This window comes from Parambassis ranga, chromosome 15, assembly GCF_900634625.1.
Source record: "Parambassis ranga chromosome 15, fParRan2.1, whole genome shotgun sequence".
Lineage (NCBI taxonomy): Eukaryota > Metazoa > Chordata > Actinopteri > Ambassidae > Parambassis > Parambassis ranga.
The window spans coordinates 20,401,230-20,424,653 of NC_041035.1; the positions used below are offsets into that span (position 1 = coordinate 20,401,230).

The window sequence follows — 23,424 nt, forward strand, 5'->3', positions numbered from 1 at the left end:
CCATAGTCAAGAACAGTTACTAATCTGAAAAAGTGTGTTTTGCTGCCTTATAAAGAAAGAATAATTACAGAGAACAGTTATCAAGCGTTAGCTACATGGAGCACTGCCTCTGTTCTAACATATGTCTGATAATCCACACGGAGCGAGTACCTCCACGCTGGCTTTGGAGTAGTCGTTCATCTTCGCCTCTCTCCTCAGGAGGTTGATTTCACAGTTGACACATTCCATTATTATGCGTTGGCCAGAACTCTAAACAGATAAACACACAATACCCAGTGTCAGTGTTCAGCAGTGCACAAAGGACCGGATGATGAATATTCACATTTATACCACCGTTCATGTGCCGTGGTTCTAACCGTGCACCTTTTTATGACACTGCTGAAAGTCAACATGCAGCGGTCGCTTCAGCACTCGGCTAATTAATCTCTTCTATTGTCAAGCGCCTGCTTAAGAGGGGGATGTCAGCTTCCATGCATACATCTGCATGTTTCTGTAGTACTGTAAGTACAGTAGCAGCTTCTGCTGCCTGCGGTTTAAAGAGAATATCGGACACTCACAGCCGCTCCCGTCGACTTCAGCGCTTTCAAACAGTCAGCAGCTACTTTCTGATGCTTCACTTGCAAGGCCAGCAGAGCCAACTCCAGGAGGAAGGCAACCCTGCAAATCCCAGATAAAACATAATTTATACAATTCCCCACACTTCAGTACAGTAATCTGAGCCGTGTACTGCCCTCAGGATATCCATATGTGGGTTTATGTTATGCGGGATGTTAGGAGCAACAAAGGTAATCCTGTAGTAGATTTAATCAGGCGTACTGAGTCACAGACCTGTCAGACGGCTGGATGGGCGTCAGGCTCTGAGGATGGCTGGGCTTCACAGGCGTAGCTGGTGCTTTGGTACGCTCCACCAGGAGATAGAGGATCTCCTCGAGCTTGGCAGAGTCCTCCTCTGTCAGCTTGTTTTCATTTATTCCTTCCAACCTGCTACAAACATCAGGAAAATCCGTCTGCATGCATATGTAAATACATACCTAAATCTACGCCTACAGTACGAGGCGTGCATCAGTGTTTTCACTTTCTCTCTGATAAACTCACACCAAACAGTGCACCGCCTCAGGAGAAATAACCTCCGTGGTGCTGACGACGGCTGGGTCACACTGAATCATGCTGTCAACGTTTATAGCAGAAATGAAGAGCCATAAGGGGCTCTGACATGCTGAGTACATGCCTGCAGAAAGGGGCTGGGGTCTGTACTACTGTACGACCACACCAGAAGACATGCCACTGTACTGCAGCATCAATGCATGCAGACAGCCAGCTAAGCCCGCCCGCGATGGGCCTTACAGGCTGAGCTGTGGATCAGTGACCCAATGACCTGGGTTTAATGTCAGGTTTCGGCTCAAAAACGCAACATATCCCACAGAAAAGGATGGAAAGAGAGGCTATATGCTAAGAAAGAGAACAGCAGACTTCATCATAACCTTAAAAAAGGTCAGAGACAGATAAAGAATGCGACACAAGCAGCATTCTGAAAACAGTAAACAAGCAATCCATCACTAAAGCGTAATTTCAGTTAAAAAGCTAACGTGATTAAAGCAGATCAAGGGCTTCTGTTTGTGGACAGCTACAGAACAACTTGTTTATCTCTTCTGCAGATGAGTGGAACAGGCTTTTATCGTGACAGCACAAAAACAAAAGAAATGTTCCTGCAGTGTCAGAGCAGAAAAACATCAAGCTTAGACTGATAACAGGAAACTTTACTTACCTTTTAAATTCCTGTATTCTGTAAATGGCGGTGAGGGTAGCACACTGCCTGCTGGTTTGAAGGAGGACATCACTGTCACACAGCTGGTGTTGAACCTATGCAGAATAAAGAATACAGTCTTTATCATGGTGTATTTCAAAGTAAAAGCAGACCACACATGGTGTTGATGTTGATGCATAGGATAGATCAGAGCAGTTACAAAAACTCAGGAGGTAGAAAGAAAAGAGAAAGTGAAACCTTTACGCCTGCTCAGTGACGGGCTGTATGCTGCTGCCCCCGATGTGGAACACAGACTAAACAGGTCCAGTGTAGTTTTGTTTGGTAACAGTATAAAATATGTGCCTCACACAGGCTAATAAAGGACAATAAACATCCTTACAGGCCGTTCCTCTGCAGCGTGCCTGGTTACCTGTAGAGTGAAGAGCCTGGGATGAAGATGTGGAGCGTGTGACTTAATGAATTCTTCTGTGGCTTCAGAAAAACGTGCAGCTTCCTCAGCTTCCCCAGAGTCTACGAGACATCTGACCAGGTGCCTGGACGGACACAGAGAACAATCATATGGACAACGGTCATGATGTGAGGATAAGGGCCCAGGTCCCAGGTCTTGCTCCTGTGCTCCTGCACATGCTTCCTGAGGCTTGTAATGATTTGATCACTTAGGATTACACTGCCTTACTGTAGCACTACATGAAAGAATGTTGCTCATGTCACCAGCCTCTGTGATCCCAGCACTACTTGCTGCTTATAAATGGTACATTTTGTCCTCCGACACATAGCTGAACCAAGCATTTGGGCCTGCGGTATCAAGGGAAAATCCGCTTACAGTATATTAGAAGAGGAGAAACTGTGGTCATAATGAAGCACTGGTTAATTAGCTCCCTGTGTCATATCTGTGAACTCAGCAGGAGTGTTCACAGAGCTGGATGAGTTAATGAAGGGCAAGCAAGAGAGCACTGCAGGGTCACTCACATCATGAGCTCGGCCCTCCAGCTGTGGTCTGGGTCTGCCACCTCCTCCAGACTTTGCACCACCTGCCTGAAGGAGGGGGCCAGGTGGAGGCACCGCCCTGGCTGCAGGAGGGGACGCACTGTCTGGAAGTAGAGAACTGAAGCGTTGAACACCATGAAGTGGTTTCTGGAAGCGAGAGAAAACATAAACAGCGAATTATTTATCATACAGATGCAAGCCATTTCATCTCTTTGCTATATCTCAATTCAGACCAAGTGTCAGCTCTGTCCTGTGAACTGCAGTGTGTGTGTGTGTGTGTGTGTGTGTGTGTGTGTGTGTGTGGATTAAGCGCCGTCCAACGAGCCACAGAAGTGCGGCCCTACGAGCTTTTCTACACAGAATAAGTGAAATTTATGAATTTGAGGCGCTGTTGTACAGAACAGAGTGTTTGAGTGCTGCTAATTTATTCACCAGAGAGGGTGCTGTGCATTAGTCTGGGCTGGATGTACCAGATATTCCCTTTGGTGTTAATTGGGGGTGCACATGTGGGTCTTTTATTGACAAGTAATGTGTTCATTAGTAAAGAGATTCAGAGCTGATTGCTCACAAAGGCTGAGGCACTCTCCCCAAACATGCATTTTCAAGTAAATAACAGAGAAAGTGTCTATTATTGCATGATATAGATCAGCCCTGCACACACATACTTGCAGAAATTGATAAAAATACATTCTTAATGTGATTCATGTGTGAAAAGGAGCAGAGAAAAAAAAAAGAGTGAACCTCGCCTCTCACAGCTCTACAGTGGCAACCACCGAACAATATCAAAGACGTACGCAGCACAAACTGGTCAACTTTCCTGACACTGATAATAAAGCAAAGCAGACTTCTGAGAGGTGACATACCTGGGTTCATGCTTTGAAATTTCAATCGCTTTCAGAAAACACATCACAGCCTCTTCAAAGTCTGCCTAAAAGAGAAAATAATGCAAAAGTCTGTCACATCCTGCAGACAGATCATTCAATGCAGGTCTGATCAAAACTTTAAACTCAAGGCCAAAAATCCAATGCTTGTTTACAAAGCTGCTCCATTTTAGAGCAAAGAAGTACAGTACATCTCTACAGTAACAGTGTGTGTGTAATCTACAGACACACACACACACATCCCTTGAGGAGATGTGTCCAATTTGCTGTCCTCACCACAGTCCCAGTGGCCGGCGGAGCCTTCAGCTGGGCCTGGCAGAGGTAGGCCCGACACAGAAACTGATTCGCTGGCGGATTCCCTTCAAAGTACATCTTTAGACATGCTGCGCTTATCTCCACACAACCCAGCTGAAAACACAGAGAGGGAGAGGCACAAAGGCCAAACATAAATATTTCAGTCCTTATCCGCACTGTGATTGTGCCAGCAGTGTGTCGGTGCATTATTCAACCTATCCAGAGATGGCTTAATGTATGTGTGATGCATAATTATTCCACGCATGACAGAGAATCATCTTAATTACTAAGATAAACTGTTGCCCCACGAGTGTCGCGCTGCATAGACTGTCAGGAACGTGGACAGGTTGGTTTTCATGTCACCGTCAGGCGTGTCATCACCTCAGCTGAATCTTTCATGCTGTTAAAACTGTAAAATACTTGACAGTGATGCACAATGGATGTCTTTACGCAGCAAGAATATTCATGCTTCTCTGGAAAACTGAAGAACACTGCAGTGAGAGCTAATTCAGTATTCACTTTAGCATGAGACTTCAAGGCAAAGTGCATTTTTTCCACAGAAAACTTGCTGTACGATATCAAGAAGAGAGAACAAATCACATTATAGAATTTCCCTGTGTTTCATTATTCAAATGTGTTTCCTTGCTCCAGGACAGTTCAGTCTACATTAGTAAATATTCATTACCCCCCCCCCCCCACCCCCCGCTGGGGGAAGACTCAGATTAGGCTAAAGTTACTGTACAACAAAAACAGTGACATAATGAAAACCATAATGAGGCTGCATCCACAGTAGAGGCCACATTGTTCAGGTCTAACTTCTGCCCCACTTGATGTGCCCATAACATGCTAGCATCCTGCTAATGGATGCTGATGGTGACAGGAGGTCCTCCCTGTATGTCTATAGGGGGCTCCGCTGCTGCTCATTGGATGTGTCAAATCAAAATAGAAGATGTGAGTTGGTTAGTGGTGTGACATCACTAATCATCACGACATCTGAAAATCCCTTCTATTAAAAAGATGATGTTCATTTTAGTTAATATCTGTTTTAACAACATAAACTTTACATTTTTCCCTCCACAGAAAAATTTGAAGCCCGTTATCAACAAAGCCTTTTTTTTTTCCTCAGAAGACGACCCTGACATATCATCACAGTTGCAGGCGTTTACTTGTTTCAATGAGCTCTGCATCTTTCCCAGAAGTCTGATGCAAATCCTTCATTCCTGGAGGCTGCTTGAAGCGTTCTGTCTGAGCAGCCGTGAACACCTCACAACAGTAAAACGCTGCTTGCAGCATGGGTGCGTGTTTTCTCCCTACCACCTCCTTATACACAGAAAGTCAGTATCAGAATCTGACTACTCAGCAAAGAGCTGACTGTGGGCACACACACACACACACACACACACACACACACTGTCTGTCCTCACATGCACCTATATGAACTTGATCAAACTTGTAAGTTTTTAAAATATATTAAATTATAAATAGGAGAAATAAAATAAATACATTGGCACTGGGATTAAATGTTAAGTTAGTTTTGCATGTGTAATTGTGACTTTCTGTGGGGCCTCCCACCTGTAAGGCTGCCTCCGCCGTAGGAACGCACAGCTCCGGGGGAAAACATGGGGACCGTCCGCTGCTCTTTGCGGCCGCCGCGTCCCTGATTAACCGGAAGGCTGACCGAAGGGCTTCGGGGTCTGCATGTATGAAGCACACACGGTGAATTTTTACTTTTACAACTTTTAGCAACTCTTGCTGGCATCCTAACAAACCTTGGTGCTCTTTCGCCTCGGACAGAAAATGACGAATATCCAAATCCATACCTGAGGTTCCGGTTAGCTGGTTAGTTAGTTAGTTAGCTAGCTAGCTAGTTAGCTCGCTAACGTCAAACTAATCACGCTCGTTAGACACACCTGGTACTGGTCAGCCAGATCCTCACAGGTAATTATGGAAATATTTAGTGCTATTGTTTGTAAGTTTTACCCAGACCCACCCACTGAGGTCTGCAGCCACATATAAACCTGGTTTCCCCAGCAAACAGAACTGATGAAGCTGCTTGGATGAGCAGAGAGAAGTCCAGACGCCTCGCTTCAACCTGCTCTACGTTCTCTCTGCCTTATCAAACACATATGGTGCATACTTGTTAAACCTACATCTAACCCAAAGTTTAACCAAGTAGTAGCTTAATATCAAGTCATCCGGGGGTTGTATAACGTTGCTAAGCAACCGCAGACCTAGTTTGAACTACGGCACTCAAAAGGGCGCAAAAAGGTGGAAACGCAAATTTACTACAACCAGCTTTATCCCTCCAAAAAATCCTAACCTCACTAAAATAAACTACTTTATAAAGCATAATATGAAGAATGAACACTGTAAAACAGAATGTTAAAGGTTTTATCATCATTTTGAAGTTGGACTTATAATTAATTCATCTTTACTACAAAAAGAAAATAATTTGAAAACAGAAGATGACAGCTCTCTCTCCCTCTCTCTCTCCCTCTCTCTCCCTCTCTCTCTCCCTCTCTCTCTAAGGGTGTGTAGAAAAGCACCTCTCCATGCTTGCAGTAAAGTCCCAGTGCGTCTTAACTTCAAAGTGCATCATTAGAAATCAGGCCACTCAGTGTGCAAATATCATTTACTTGGTCAAACCACACACTGAGTGTGGTTGATGTGACAGGGGACAGAGGAGGGAGGATGAGGGGGGAGGCAAACTGCTGCAGCTCACCCCTCCTGATGGACCTGGGAGTCACGTGTTACCTGCCAGTATTTCAGAGCAGCGTACAGCTCCTCTGTAGCCCTCAAGCACATTTGTTAAGCAGTTCCATCGGGGATCTGTCTATAAATACTCACAAAGAGAATATTCTGCCTTTCTGAATGGTTTTAAGTGTGAAATATATAATTATTTTCCGGGAGAGATTTTTCCTCTGTCACTTGACCTACTTAATGGTTTGAGTTGTTGTTTCAAATTTCACTGCTGTCATGACACACAGTGCTGTCGGACGCCAGGTCTACTGTTGCAGACATAAGCATATGTTGAATTTATACCACAAGTGCACATTTTATGTCCAACATGTGAGCTGTCAAACACTTACAGACACAGCAGAGTGTTTGTTACCAATCATTTTTATCAAGCTATGGCAACCCAGACAATCTTTATTGTCAAGAGACCTCATATCTGTCAAAAAGGAAACAAAAATCCATAATAAAAACCCCAGAAACTGAAATCCTGTCTTCAATATTTAATGTAAAGCCAGGCAGGGGGATAAAAATAAAAGAAATACCAGTTATAAGACAGAATATGTGCCAGTATTCCAGGGCATTTTTACAGTGTGCACAATATCTGACTTTAATTTAGTGCTGTCGGAGCAGCTCCAGTAAGGGCTCACACTGACAAAGAGAGACTTAACTGTCTTGGATTACATGAATAACAAGCCTGGACTCTATTCAGAATTTAATTTAAGGAACTGAAGAGTGAGTCAAAGTTCAGTCCAATGAATAAATGGAAGAGTTTAGCTCCTTCAGCTTCTGTTTACACGCCAACAGAAACACTGTTTTGCTGAGAAGTGGCAAAACAGTGTTTGGGTCACGGTTGCTTGTAAATTGAGAAAGGGAAATTGAAATGCCATTAAGTGATGATCCATGAGCTGTGTCTGTGAGTTATCTTTGGGACCGGTTGCACAGACGCTGGACACGTTTAATGAGGATATAACCACGCGAAACAATCTTGTCGGCAGCGCTGACTCACGCCAAGGTGGAGAACAAAGATAAACAATGAACCACAGAGTGGAGAAATCGCATTAATCACAACGTTTTCCAGAAGCTCAGGCTGCCGCTGCTGTGTCTCTCACCAGGAGGCTCATTGCAAACATGCTTTGCAATTATTGTTTGATTTGTTCGCTCTGTAATTTACTTTTATTTCAAGTACTTGGAACAAAACAAACACTATCCTGCACACTTGACCTGGCAAACCTTTAAAGTAGCTAACCCCTTTGAAGTTATTTCACTTCCACTAATTAAATCCACCCCCTGAGAGTGGGAGTGTTTTTTCAATGACAAACATTTACATATCAAATCTTCCATATTTGTTGTATCAAGGTATTGAATGCACAGTTCACCTCATTCATAATGAATCAAAGCCGCTGTTGGCAACATACCTCGCTCTCTGATGGGATAACTTTGAACATCTCCCACCACACCAGCATTATTCTTAAGACGATAAGTCAGCAAGGACTCACTCAAAATTGTTGTCAATAATTGAACGCATGTGAATTCCACATATTTCTTTGTCATTTTACCTGACTGCTAGGATGCAAAGTACAAAAGGTCTTGGACTCGGAGCCATAATTCATAGTTGATCCATAACTGAACAGAAACTGTCTTACTGCTGGCATAGAGCAGATTGAAGCAAGGCGTCTGGACTTGTAGAGTTTTCTAGAAGACGTTTCGCTGCTCATCCAAGCAGCTTCATCAGTTCTAACTGTTTGGTGGGGAAACATGGTTTATATGTGGTTACAGACCTATGTGGGTGGGTCTGGGTAAAAACTTAAAAACTGAAAAAACAATAGCACTAAATGTTTCCATACTTACCTGTGATGTTCTGGCTGACTGGGCCAGGTGTGTCTAACGACTGGCTAACGACTATGAAACTGTCGGCGGGGGACTGGTTGACAGCCCTTTGTTCTTACTGTGAGTATGTGCAAACTTCCTGGGAATGGATGGAATCACTGCATTGTATGTGGTAGAAAGATGATGTCTGAGGCCACCACCTCTGTTAAGGGAAGGTTTTTCCAGCTTAACATAGATGGCTTCCTTGACTCCTCTTTCATACCACCTTTCCTCCCTGTCTAAAATGTGAACATTGCTGTCCTCAAAGGAGTGTCCTTTGTCTTTGAGGTGGAGGTGAACAGCTGAGTCTTGTCCTGAGGAGGTGGCTCTCCTGTGCTGAGCCATTCTTCTGTGGAGTGGTTGTTTAGTTTCTCCAATGTACAGATCAGAGCATTCCTCACTGCACTGGACTGCATATATCACATGTGTTTCTCCCTGGGAATCTTATCCTTCAGGTGAACCAGTCTCTGTCTCAGTGTTGTCATAGGTTTGAATCTTCTCTATGTATGATGACCTGGATGACTGAGAATCTTCATCAACATCTTACTGCTGGCAGTGTGTACTGCCAGCATAGAACAATACTTCTAAAATCAGGTTTTTATTAGCACACATTTACGTGAGAGATACAAATTTGTTTTGAATTTTGTGTAAAATTGGCAAAAACCTTCTCAATGTTTCATCAGTCTGATGTGCTCATTAAAATGATCTGAATGGAAGCACAAACACAGTCAGAATGCTTCCATCTGAGCGTGCTAACATTGGCTAACTAGCATAAGCTCATATCTCACCCATGCTGTATCGTACTGCACTGCGGGTTATATTGAAATAACAGAAATGAATACACCTTTATGTTGGTTTGGAGTCACAGGGGGGACATGTTGTTACTGTTCTACATGTATCCTGCTGTAGTGGATGCGTTACAGATCAATTTTACCAAGGCACATATTGATAGGCACATTCATTTTTTGTGTAATATTTTTTTGTAATATACATTTTACTGCTCCAGAGAGTCTTCTGCAAATACTCATCCAGTCCTCCTACATACAGTCACAGAATTTGAAAGGGACGTAGGTGCGCTGTAAATGAAGCCCACAGTGGGCTGTATAATTCCTCTCCTATGAAGCGAAGCCCTCCTGTTCCTAAAGACGCTGTGTATGAGCAGTCATTGATTGGATAAAAAGCCTCAGGCTGCATTCTAAGCTCTTCCCAAGTGGCCTCTGCCAATCCTTTTGGGCAGTAAATCGCCCGTTTAATAATGTCCAAACAACAGTCAGTGTTTCTGCTCTTTCACACACATGAATGTATATTTGAGCGATGAGGTTTTCTATTAGACGGGGTAATTAGTGGCGTGAATCATTCTGCGGGAACATTCGTTACACCTCATGGGAGGTTTGGCACACAGCGCTGAGGTGATGCCGATTGCCTCTCAGCAGGTCCTCTGCTTGGACATTTTGGTCCCCTCAAGGGTTAAAGTTGCATCTCCTCCGTACTCCTCACATGTCCTACTTTATGCACAATAGGCAAACACTTTTATTTTCTCCATCTGCTAGCTTAAACGTTTTAAAAAATGATCTGCCCCTGTCAAAGCTGGACAGTTTCTTATCTCCACAAGCATGTGTTCAAACGGCTAATGAGGGCATTGACTCACGCTCTCATCGGAGATGACGGCTGTCACTGATTTGTTTAAACATCAACAGCGTGGGGATTGGATTTGATGGCACCCTGGATGCATACTTAGCAATAACTGACACAGTGCCCAATCCTGCACAGTGTGCATTTACTGATTTGGTTGCTCTCCATAGAGATTAGTTATTTATATCCAGGAAGCAAGGCGATACTCTACTGCTGCATATATATATATATATTGACATGCTTTAAGTCATGTAAAACATTAGCAGTGGCTCTGGTGTGCACATGACTGCTGTGCTCCACATTTCATTAGGAAAGCTGCACTGCTCCTTGGTTCTTGTTGATGATGTGATTGTTTCAGTGTTTATAATGTCTGAACTATAAGGAGGTGAATCCCCTGTCACACAGGTAAATGCGGGGATGATGAACGGTTCTGTTGCTGTGCCATGTTGACTCTGGGTTGGTCTCTCCGCCAGCTTCTCAGTCCAACCAATGCATTATCTGACTAAATATAATAGTTATAGACCCTCTACTTCACTACCCGGTGCCACCAAAAAGTTCTAATCTATCATGATTAATAATAATATGGGTAACGACAGGTCATGTGGTCCTAGCAGAAGCAGTGATGTCACTGGGTTTGTTGGTGTGGGAGTCTGGCAGTAGCTAGCAGTAGCTAACCAGCAGTGACGGCTTTGACAACGAAGCTAAAAGTGATACAAGGGAGGTCACGTTTGTGCTGACACTGGATGTAGTGATAATTCTTTTACAGTCAACAACCAGGAGAAGATTGTCCACTTTAATGCTCGTGTGGCGAGTGCTAGTGTTTGTAGCGCTCGCTGTGTAAACAAGCACAATGTGGAGGGCGTGGTCTGAGCATACAGACCATCTGACTTAGCATTTAGCAGCAGTGTGCTGGTAAGGAAACTGTTCAGCGGCGCACTCTGCCGTCAGTCGTCAGGATGATCGATCAGACCGTCAGACGAGCAGTATTACTTATATACAAAGGGAGACACGTCGGGCTTCTTAGCACAGACAGCTGTTAGCATCAGGAGCGGTGTGCTGGTAAGGACGCAGGTCAACACTCTTCTGTCAGTGGTCAGGATGATAGAACCGTACACCTGTATCCTTTTCAGACTTGCTTCCTTGGCAGTATTAAACGTTTAGGTATCATTGATTTATATGTGCAACAAACCTGTATCCATGGCAACAAACTTTCTGCTCACTAACAGTTTAATTGTAGCAAAGCTGCCTTGGTGTCTCCGTACAGGGGTTCAGAGTGTCTGATGACAGTTCCAACACCTCCATGTCAAACCTTCTGTTACGCACAGAGCGTCGGTTGTGATCAGCCGAAAGCTGGCTGCCTGTCGACAGGCATCAATAATAAGCACTTAAAGACACACACAGGTTGCACTTCTTCTACCTCTCCTGATGCCTCACCACAGAACATAAACCACATCTGATACACACAGGCACAACTTTCATTACATATTTTTTTTACTGCGCACAGAAAATAAACTCTCCTCATCCTGCTTTCAGTGCTGTGTGCTTGTCTATATAGTGCTCTGTGGATGGTGGATGGGTTATGATCAATGGTGCAGTGAGGGGATGGACATTTGTAATCTTTAGAGTCTCACTGATAAATGGAACAGTATAATAGAAAAGGATCAATACACCAGGAGGACCCTGTAGGAGATCAATATTTTCAGTGTGCATGTCGTGTATGTCATGCCCTCCTGTAGTCTGCATGTCCTCCTCATGTGTCTGTATTTAATTAGTTATTGGTTTTAAAAAAGGAACAAGGTGGCGCCACCCCTACACACGGCGTCTTTTCCCAACATGGCAGCACCCATAATTGGCTTCATTTATGTGGAATGGGTGGAGGCAGAGCTGGGTCACCCACCCTTATTTACACTACATGGTGGGTGCAGGACTCATCACTGTAGAAGCTGAGAATGTTTTGCCTTTTAATTTGTGTTTGACTTAAGGAGACTTAAGGTGAATTAAGGTGACCTGTTACTCCCACTTTTGGCTGTTTATTTCTCATATTTTGCTTTAAAGCTTTAAAGAAGCCATTATTAGCATGGCCACCTAAATAATCCATCACAGAAATCTCAGCTGGCTCATTGACTTCTGCCTCAGACGGATGAGATGAATGATGAGGACATGATGGCACAGCCTGCCACACTCCTGTATGATTCAATGCGCTGTGCTTTTAAACACATGTTTTCATGTCAGCTTTATGCGTTTGCACACGTTGTTTATGCCGGTACATCCCGAGAACTGCGAGTCCCTGGTGCAAATTCCTCACAGTAGGAAATGTCTGTTTTATTTTAATATGGCAGGTAATAGGTAGGTAATGTCCTGTAAATTACAAGCAATGAGAACAGAAGTTTGTTTTATATAGCTACACAGTGTCATAAAATCCCACAGATTCCTGGCTTGTTAAAAATCTGACAGCATCCTTTCAAACAGAGATGAAAATAATAGACTTCATGAATATTTCAGGAGGAACCCTGTCATTCACTGAGTAGTGCACCTGTTTAATGAGAACCTTATTTCATCATTCTCTTCTATATTAAGTGCTGTATCTGTGTTTTTTATATGTCCCCTCTCAGGTAGCTGATGTGTGTCTGCAGCCAGGTGCCGGTCCTGCCAGGATGTGGAGGAGGAGCAGCCTGCGTCTGGAGGAGCTGGATCAAAAGCGAAAAGGACCCTCAGTGATATTTAATACTTCTGCAGCATCGCCGAGCTGAGGTACCATGGTAACCAGCCCGACCCTTCCTTCCTTCCTCCCTTCCTTCCTTGTTTCTACTTTATCTCCCCTTTCTCCACTCCTTTGTCTGCAGCAGTGAGCACCTGGTCATCTCGCTGTGACACGCTGATTTTACAGTACAGAGATTTGCTCTGGAGCTGTTGACACGCCGCACTGACGACAAAGTTCACATCACGGTCACATTGTGGGAGCAGCGCTCGCCCTCCTCCTCTCCCTCGTCACTCTTCTTTTTCTTTGATGTTGAGCTAAAGTAACATGAAAAAAAACACATGCTGTCACAATGTGATTGGAAAAAAAAAACACACTGGATGCGGCGAACCTAATTTGGGTCAGACATGAATGTACAGAGGGAACCTTTCATGTGCATTAGGCTTGTTAATGCTGTCTGCTGTTGGTGTTTCCTTGGCTGCTTGCCCGATCGTCTGTGGCCTCAGGACACGCGCCTAAACATCAGACATCAGCTTGACTGCATGAATTATTCAAAATAGAACTCAAAATTTAATTATAAGGAAAATCAGAGTAAGCAGCTGTAAACTTAAACGTCACTCATTACACTGTCTGAGTGCACAGTATCTCAGCTAATGGTGGCTTTATGAGGTCTCCGTATTGAAGCTGCAACACAGGTCACCTTTTGCTTCCGAGCATGTTGAGGTGGATTACCATCTAGCATCAGTGTCTGTGTATAATTTACATGATTTCTGCTTCATTGCATAAAGGTAAAGCCAACATATCTCACTGCCATGCTGGGAAAAGACGCCATCTTGGAACCAGAGTCCACTTAATAAGAAATAACTTATTAAAAAGATTTAAACCATCACTGGAAAAAAAATGATTTGAGGACTACTGGAGGAGCAGCCAGCCACCAGGGGCTGATCCAGATGTTTTGGCCTCACGTTTGAGCTGCCAATCTCTGTACACCTGCCCCCAGATGTGGCTGCTAATTTGAGAACTAGTGGTCTGCTTTACTGTGTTAATTGGTGCTGGGATGTGAGTACAGGCCCTCATGTCACTGGCATGGAGTCCGTTTTGGACAGAACGTGCACACGTGTAGCCTGATGGAGGTCCTTTTATCAGCAGTGCTCCTTATGTTAATCGTTGCACAAAGTAGCAGGTCCTGCCGCTAGGTTGATGCCCAGTTACAATCCTGTCTGTCCTCCTCCGAGTCTCCTAGTATCTCCTCCATGCTCTTGAGACTAAGCAGGGAGTCAGCAGAGCTTGTTGTGGCTGCCCGGTGATATTCTCTGAAGGTCAGTGAGGTCCTTGGGCCACTCTTTGCCCAGGTCTCTTTAAGAACTATTTCTAGCTTGAGCCATCTTTTGTATATAATGCAGCCCTCTTGCCTAGCGTTATTTGTATGTATGGATTGTTTGGAGCAGAGGAGCAGGCAGGAGAGCGGAGTGATGCCTCTCTGTCACCACATAGCTCTTTTCGGACTGTCCCAGCTCTTTCACGGGTCACATGGCCTTCCTCTCAGCACACTGAAGGTTGCAGATTTCCCTCCCAATTCACAATCCCACTACAGGGAAACACTTTATGTAAGGGCACAGATGGGCTGTTACGCTCCTCAAAATGTATCCCCCTGTTGGCCGAGTGCGACCTTACGCAGGCTACCCCCCCCCGTTTCTCCCTTTGCTCTCACTAACTGTCTCACTTTCACAAACGTATCCTCCATAATCCGCTGCTCGTTGGACTGTTTTGACGGGCCGCAGGCTGTGAGTGTTCTGAGCCATGCACGGCCCTATAAAAAAAAAAAAAATATGACTCCCTCATGTTCTCCATCCTTACAACACACTGACCCTGCTTGCCAAGCTTCAGCCAGTAGCCCTAACCCCCACTCCATGTCTGAAGGTCATGCTGTCACACTTCTTCATTCAGCGCTCGCTCGGATCAGGGTTACCCTGGCCAAGCTGTCATGGCCCTGTCATGCTGCCCGGGCATTCCATCCTGCCATCAACCAGTTTCCACGCTCGAGCAAATTAAAGAGACACATCATCGTACTAACTTTTACATTAGCTGCACTATATATTGTGATAAACTGATGCTGAGAAGCACCCTTCAGACTGATTCAGCTGAATGTGAAACGGGCACCAAAAACCCCCGCAGACCCCGCAGGCTCACATCCCGGCTTAATGAGTATGATGTTGTGGAAGGATATTTCAGACTCCTCCCTGTGAACAGACAGCATCTCCGCAGCTTACAGCAGATGCAAAGACATCAAACTGAAATCACTGCTGGCTATAGCCTATTAAATGTACATTGTGTGCTTTTGTTGTTTTTACACTGCACTATGTGCCATCGCAGATGTTCTCCATTACAGCGGGCGGAGGGTGGGATGTTTTTGAACACTGAGGTTAGTACAGGGATGCAGGTAGATCTGAAATGGTGCTAAAGAGGTGAACAGATGGCAGCGTTTGTGTTTACATGGATCTAAATAATGCAGTGCATACGTCACACATAAAGCTCAGTTTAGAGGAAGAGAGGTGAAGAGAGGCCAAAAGTATGTGGACAGCTGCCATGTTTACACACTGGGAAAATCACTTCTTTAAAACTGGAAGCTGCCAAAAACACAAAGTTAGGATCTAAATCCTCTTTATATGCTCTAAAGTGGGAGCAGATAGACAGTGAAGAGAGGAGGTTGGACTGCAAACTGATGTCATGACGTCAAACAAATTGTCAGACTGGTATATGGACTGGTTATAGCTTAGCATTAGCTTTTCAAAAATCATCAAGTAGTGTTCATTAGTAAAGATCAAAAACCTATTGGCTGTTTCTAGAGATGCTAACCTCCATGTTTATCTGTGGATGCTCTCATTCATCCGGGTCATAGTCGTTTCTAAGAGTTTAAATCGAGGCAACTGGACCCAAGGATTGTTCCCCCACGTGGCTTCTGGCGAAATGTCTTCAAAAAACAATCCTTGAGTCCAGTTGCCTCGATTTAAACTCTTGGAAACGACTTCCATACATCATCTTTGCTGCACAAAGACGAAGAGTCAGAATCTGAAAAGGGTATGAGATGTTTTTCACAAAGTGCAGCAGCATGTCTAAGTGATACGTGGCTCTTCTTCTCTGGTCCTTCAATCAGGGCTTTCCAGCCAATCAGATTCAACACATAAGTATAAAACATGCCCCCCCATCCTCTCTGCAGCTGTATGTCAGTGACCTGTCACTGTAGCCACCCCCACCACATCATCTCTCATTTCCATCACAGCCAGCTGTCTAACCAAGCTCAGAGAAACCCTTCTGACCACCTCACATCCATCCACAGGTTCAGTGTGGCAGGTTCTTCAAGACTGAAGCTTAAAAGAACAGGCTGCAGGAGTTTAATGTGCAAAAGTAGTGAACAGCTGAGTAGAAATATAACATAATGTTCACCGTCTGATAAAAAAGCTGTTTTTGTAACGAGTGTTAAAGGTTCCATTTACTACAGAAGTGGAAAGAATATGCCAATAGAGTATATCCGTATAATGGACATTATGGACAGTTTTATACTCCTACTTCATAGGTTGTTGTTCTGGTGATGACGGGCTGTAACCTGTCATCATCTTCATCATCATCTTCATCATCATCGCTAACACATTGCAACCACCTCGGAATAAAATGCTCTAATTATTGCTTTAAGCTTGACACTATTGGATCTTTATGTTTGTTGGTGATAACTAACAAATAAATAAATAAGAAGCTGTAGTAACGATTGCAGCATATTGTAATGCAACACATTCTGCTAAAGCAGCAGACAGGATTCCACCAGCCTGCATTTCTCTAAACACAAAAACCAGCACAAAATATTTGCCATGCTACCCTGAGCAAATTAGAATTTCTTGCTCTCAACCTCTCTTCTCTCTTCTCTCTCTCTCTCCACCCACCCTCTCTGTCCTCCTACCACATCCATCCCAAAATGTTCTGGGCTCCTGCCTCCCTATCGCTCTCCAGCTCACACACACAGGCAGTAATATCATGGCCCTTTGTAAGCAGCAAAGCTGCAGGCAGGATGATATTAATACATGGAATGTTTAAGAACTTTGTTGGCATGACGTTTACACATAAAATACTGCATTTACTGATCAGATGGGATAAACGGTGCTCATCAGTGTGAGCAGAGAATCTGCTGTTTGGTGTGGCCGACGTTCTATATTTAATTCTGTTTCAGCGTCCCTCAGTTGAGTGTTTTCATATCAGGTCTGCAATACTCGGTGCCGTGTTTTCTGTCAATCACCCAAAGCACACAAGAGGAAATGGAAGGAAAACAGTCCCAAAAAGCAGATTGCGGATCAAACCCCTGTCACTGTTTTTAAGGGAAACATCTCTCTCAGGTGGGCATGGCGTGTCATTTCGAGGACCAACTGGACTGTGAAGCGCAAACATCACAGGCTGCTATTCGTCAGCAGAAAAATGACTTTCTGATGTTTTTGACACGTCCCAGCTCAGAGAGCAGTTGGAGGGGGGGCTGTGTAGCTCATTAGACTTTGGTGGGAGTCTGATACTGCTCTCATATTTGTATGGTAAATATAGTTGGACAACACTGACGTAAACAAATCTTTAACAACAAATTGCACTGACAACACTGAATCACCAGTGTCAGGGACTGGATCAGGAGCTGTTAGCAGTGCAGTGCCACACGGATGACGGTTAGATTGTGACAGCCACAAAGACATCATATCTGACCACTCAGACGTGAGTGTCAGGCTGAGATGGATGTCTGCTGTGGGAACGGTCAGCTCATTGGATGTACTGATGGTGTCTTTGAATGTTGATGTGTTTGTCCACACTTAAAAAAAAAAGAAGTAAAAGAACTACGCAGTCAGTCGGTAGTGAGTAAGAAGATGAGGCTACAGCTGGCCGCTGATTAGCTTAGCTTAGCTTAGCTCAAATACAGCCTGTCATTAAGCCGATGGATATTTGGAGGCTGCACACTGTGACACAGCGGCCAATCACTGACTCTGTGACAGAGTGATTGTCCCCGAGACAAGCTTTAATAATCACCATTAGGTTTACATTATTAAGAGTTAACAAAGGATCTATACCAGTTAGAACTTACAATCCATACAGGGATATATATTCATGATGTTAAAACCACAGTTAAACAGCGTTTATGTGCAGCTGCTGTCTTACTGGTTGATTCTGTGCTCCCGAAAAGGACTGATTCTAGTGGTCTGAGCTTTTGACTCCGCCCACACTGAGCGGGGAATTGTGGAATTGTTTCCTCATTCCAGTGAAAGCACTGAATGAGGAAACATGCACACACACAGCATATATATGAGTGAATATGCCATCAAAAGCATTTTGTAAGCATTATTTCAAAGGCCAAAGTATCACGTTAAAGATCAGCCCAGAGTTCCCCTCCTAGATGTTACACAAGCAGCAACCTCTTGGCTTATAAATGAAGCTATGTGCTGCAGTTCCTCTCCTGGCCTCTAGGGGGCCTGTCCCGAAACAGAGTTAATCCCCATAGACCTCAGTGTTAAAATGTCTGTTTTCATCTGTATTTACAACTTTTTTTATACTTTTAAGAAGCCATACTCTCTCTAAATATGACAAAACTAGCTTTCCTCTGAAACTTTATTTTGAATAGTGCATCAGTTGCTCACAAGGAATATTTTAAAGGTTTTCAGAAACATACTCATAATAAACTTTTAAAACTCTGCATGAATAAGTAAATTCACCAGAGCAAAAGCCAAGCTGCTATTTCTCCAGGCTGCAGCGCTGGCTGCATATTCTCATTAAACAGTTAAGAGCAGGCGCAGTTTACTTTGTCAGCGCTACAGAGAACTCCGTCTGAATCTGATGAGGCATATGCTCTCCTCCAGAAACCTGCTGAACTGTGTCGGTTGGGCTCTGCAGTGTTTGTAGGACCTCGACACAGAGCGTGTGGGTGGCTGTATTTGCGCTGACAGAACTCAGCGTGTGGGTGACTGAGGGAGAGAGTGATTATTTCTGAGTGTCCGCTGGCGTTTTGCCTTCCTCCACTTCTTCTTTTCTCTCCTCGGGCTCGGCTCTGTATTCATCTTTCGGTGACAGAGACTACAGTGCTGCTTGCCAAATGGCTGAGAGTGCCTGTGTAATGCTGGAGGCGATCTGTGCTCATGGGCCAGGCCTTTGTGTTGCACACTCAGGCATGCACAAATGCACAGTTACTACACTGATACCCCAATACTACACAAACTATTATTACCAGTGGTGGAGGAAGTACTGAAGCTTGGTACTAAAGTAAAAGTACAAATACCCAGCAAACTATATACTCAAGTAAAAGTAGAAGTACATCAACAATCCTACTTAAGTAAAAGTCTTAAGTACTTTTAAATGTACTTAAAGTATTAAAAGTAAAAGTACTCACACACTGAATATATATGATTGATTTCCATTGCAGAGGATCTGAACAGGTTAAAATAATCAAATGAAAATGGAGCATGTGTAGTTAATGTCCATGTTCAGTCCAGAAGCAGCTATGGACAGGTCTGTGTGTCATGAGGCAGGCTGTGGGCATCAAGTGAACAGAGAGGCTGCTGATAACAAACAGGCATTCAGCATGTTTACTGTGTCAGTGTTCCTGCTGTAGATTCATGTTATGATTCATGTTCATCAGACATTCAAGGATGGACCTGTGTTAGCAGACAGCAGCTAACTAGTTAGCTCACTGAGCCAGAGCACCGGCATCATGACTGAGGCTCATTATAGAAACACAGCTGCAGCGTGACACCATCTCCATGCAGAGTCTGACCTCTCATCAGTCCAGCACTGTGTTCATCACATGGAACAAGGAACTACAGACACTGTAGAAATGTAGTGGAGGAGAAAGTCCAGGTAACAGCTGCAGCATGGAGTCACTATGAACTAATATTTTTACTTAAGTACAGTAACAAAGTACAAATACTTAGTTACTTTCCACCACAGATTATTACTATATTAAATCATGATGTATCTGGAGAACCTGGACTGTCCTGAAATCAGGTACAGCATGTATAACTATACTATATGGACAGAAAGACATGTAATGATGCAGCATTAATTAGTTTCTTCTTGTTAATGTATGGCCCTGCCCGCAGCCTATTTTGAATCCCTTCATATTCTTATTTCAAATCCCCCGGTCTAAAAGTTGCTCTGTGATGTTTCCCTCCAATAATCTCATTTTGTAGCTCAGCAGAAAACATGGGCTGTTTTCTAGCTTTCAGACTCATTCTCAGAATGCAGTCAGAGGAGAGACAAGGCGAGAGGTTTCATGGCTTGTTAGCTCAGAGAGTTTGTTTGTTGTGGTGGAGGTGTAAGCCGTTTGGTGGAAACTCATACGAGCTGTTAAGCAGCTTTATCCCCTGCTCCACACCTCACCTTGGCATTTGGAATTCTGCTCAGACCTCTGTTTGTCTTGCTGAGGCTGTGGACAGTTTTAAAACAACTTGACTGCTGTGCTGCCAAGTCCTGTTTTTTTCCTCCTGGGCATAGATCCCCTGTAGTCTAATGTTATCCTAATGCTTTCCAACAGGGGATAAGCAAAAGCAGCAGGAGCAGGAGGAATTGTTGTATTTTGTTATCCTTGTAAAGACACTTATGTAATACACACACGCACGTCTCCATCTGGGCGATGGGTGTAACAATGGTAAACAGCGTTGGGATGGTAATAAAACAGAATCCACTGTGATTGCTGCTTTAAACCGAGAGGCAGAATGGATGCTTTGTGCTGTCGCTCTTATTTCTTTTTGTCATTTCCTGTATTGCACACAAAGTTAATGAGCAGCCGGTGAACATAACTGCGGTGACAGTCGTTGCATCTGAACAGCAGCAGCAGCAGAATGAAGCCTTTACCATGCAGCCTCTCTTTATTCCTGTTTCTGTGCTGCTCCTCCACCCTTTGCATCCAACTATTGGAGCTTCCTGAGGTTGCAGCCCATCTCCGCCCGTCAGGGGCCAACCATCAGGACCTCTTGGCCATTTTTCGTGGTCACTAGGTAATTTGTGCTCTTGTTAATTGACCGGTCTTTTAGAAGGGGAGGGCTGCCATGTTTTTCTCGTGTTGCTCAGATGTAGTGGGTAAACGTGGCCTTTCTTCTGTAGCTTGGGACATTTTTGTTGATGGTTAGTTCTGAAGTCTTTTGTTTGGGCTCATGTAGGGTTGTATCCAGGGCGGTATCCAAATTTTGACACTGTCAAACGGCCTCCACATTTTACCCCGGTGTACGTGAATACCGTGCCATGCGCCTCATGTTTGTCTGACTGAATTAATGTATTTCCCTGTGCAGTGTTACACCCGTTTCTCCCCCTTTCCCCCCTCAACGCAACACTGTGTGTGAGCCTCATTGGGTTTTAGGTGTGTACTGTCTTGTATCAGTTTGACTGTCGGACCAAGATAATACCTTAAAGCAGTGGTGGTAAGCGATCTAACATGGCCCATTAGTGATTGATTTCACATATGTATTAGCAAAATGAACATCAGTCACCTTTTCCTTTCCTTTTGTTTACCTCTCTTTTAGTTGTATTTCGATAAATACATCCCCCATTGTTACATATATAGCCAGATATGGTCATATGGTGCTATATTATCTGCTCAGAGGGGATGTCTGATCTCAGAGGTCTGTGTAGAATGAGTAGAGGCACTAACCCTGCATCCAGGACTGGTTCTGTGCTGTAACTTGGCAGTGTTGTTTGCCCTGCACATGAACCAGTTCTCTGAATATTCCTGACTTCACCTGTTCATGTGAAAAGCTCGTTACATCTTTGCTTCCTGCGATGAAACGACCGTCAGCTGTCGAACATAAAAGACAAAACACTGTTGTGTGATATGGAAAAGTCCCCCGCTGGTAACAACGGTAGCTCCTGCAGGTACACATGGTGGGCTGTCGTCAGCTGCTCTGCCCCTGTTAATCAAATGCAGGCGACTGGTTAGCAGCAGATTGCTCTGGGTGTTGCCAGTTTTTCTGCTTTCATGGATGTTTACAATCCCGACAAGTAATCAATCATTGTTTGTGCGTGCTAATACAATGCTAATGCTGCAGTACACTAACAATGATCAGATAACGGAGGTTTGGACTACATTTACTGCCACTCAGTAATGCAAACAATCAGCTTTACAACCAAAAACACACTAAGTAAATGTGTCCATTTACTTTTGGTAAATACCAATGCTGCATAAGCTTCAATTTCAACATTCTGTTTGTCTAAGTATTATGTGTTTAATTGATGCTGACAGCTGCAGACATCCATTAATCATCAGTCAGGAAAGAAGAACAAATGCTGTACCTTCTGCACACAAATGCTACAAACTTCAGTTATTCTCAGATTTCTCATGTTTCTTGACCCATTTAAAAAGATGCAAGAGGGAGACATAATATAATTGGCTGCACAAAAGTAGGTCAGCGATTGAGCTTTGAAGAGTCAATTTCTGGTGTTTTTGGAGCATCGAGTGGTGGCGCCTCTTCAGCGTGAACTTTCTAGATGTTCTCCTGCTGCCGCCTCCGGCTTTGATTAGGTGTGTTTCAGCGGCATTCATGGCGCCGGAGAAACATCAAGTGCATGAAATCTCTCTGGAAATGGACTCCACAGCCAGAAGGATGCAAATGTTGTTGCCGTCTTGAGTGCCGGGTAGCCCATTAGCGTCGATAATTTGCCAACATGTCTGGCTGGAAAGGAAATTATGCAATGCTGCAGTAAACTAAATGTGTTCCTCTCCTCCCACAGGAAGGATTTGTCTATTAACAGCTGCACCAGCTTGCAGGCTGAGAGACATCTGACTCTACACCATCGTCACATTGTCTTTGCCTTTGTAATCACTCTGCAGTTATAGTCCTTTAAAAGCACAGCAGCCATGGTTATTCTCCTTTTTTGTACAGAACAAGAAAAAAAAACAGCTGCTGTGTCCTGCGGCAGAGTTTGTACTGAGAGATTATACAGTGTGCCTCTTTGGCACTTGACAGGGCTTTGTAGTCTCCCACACATTTCTGGATAATATGGCAGACTTGCTAATCTGACATGGTGTACACCCCTGTCACCTGATCACTGGCAGAATCCTGATATTAAACAGACAGCCTCCCAATGTGAGGCAGACAGACGGTGAAAGAGAGACACAATACGTACGAGGGAGGGAGGGGAAAAAAGGAACGAGTCCCCAGACAGATGGTGCATGCATGATGGATGAGCAATGCAAGGCAATACATTTTACGCTGGGTGCAGGCTGAGACAGACTTAAGCTCCCACATTGGATTAAAAATTATACACCATATGTTTAACATGTAGTCCACGTGATGATGGACTCTGCAAACCTTCTTGTTGAGGTCCTCCATTCACACTGGACAACCAAGAACACCTGGCTGTAAGCCTCAGCTGGAAGTGGTCCCACATGGTGTCCCTACCACACCAAAGGCAACAGCCATACCCCTACACAGACACAGAGCCACCCTGCACAGCAGGCGGTAACTTTGACAGCCCTAATAAATATATATCCGAGTCTTGTTCGGGAGGTAACGTCCGATTCCGATCGAGTCTGAAATCACGTAATTGGCCCGATTTCC

At 44.1% G+C, this 23,424-nt stretch overlaps 1 protein-coding gene across 1 annotated transcript in view; it reads right to left on the reverse strand.

Moving 5' to 3' along the window:
* cfap46 (cilia and flagella associated protein 46) overlaps positions 1-6,017 on the reverse strand; it is a 40,690-nt gene extending 34,673 nt beyond the window's left edge. The window contains 10 exon segments of the mRNA XM_028424058.1: positions 151-249; positions 558-657; positions 829-984; positions 1,766-1,860; positions 2,175-2,298; positions 2,735-2,899; positions 3,616-3,680; positions 3,910-4,041; positions 5,500-5,621; positions 5,697-6,017. Coding sequence (XP_028279859.1) covers positions 151-249; positions 558-657; positions 829-984; positions 1,766-1,860; positions 2,175-2,298; positions 2,735-2,899; positions 3,616-3,680; positions 3,910-4,041; positions 5,500-5,621; positions 5,697-5,745 — 1,107 coding nt within the window. The 5' untranslated portion in view covers positions 5,746-6,017.
* Positions 6,018-23,424: the final 17,407 nt, after the last annotated feature.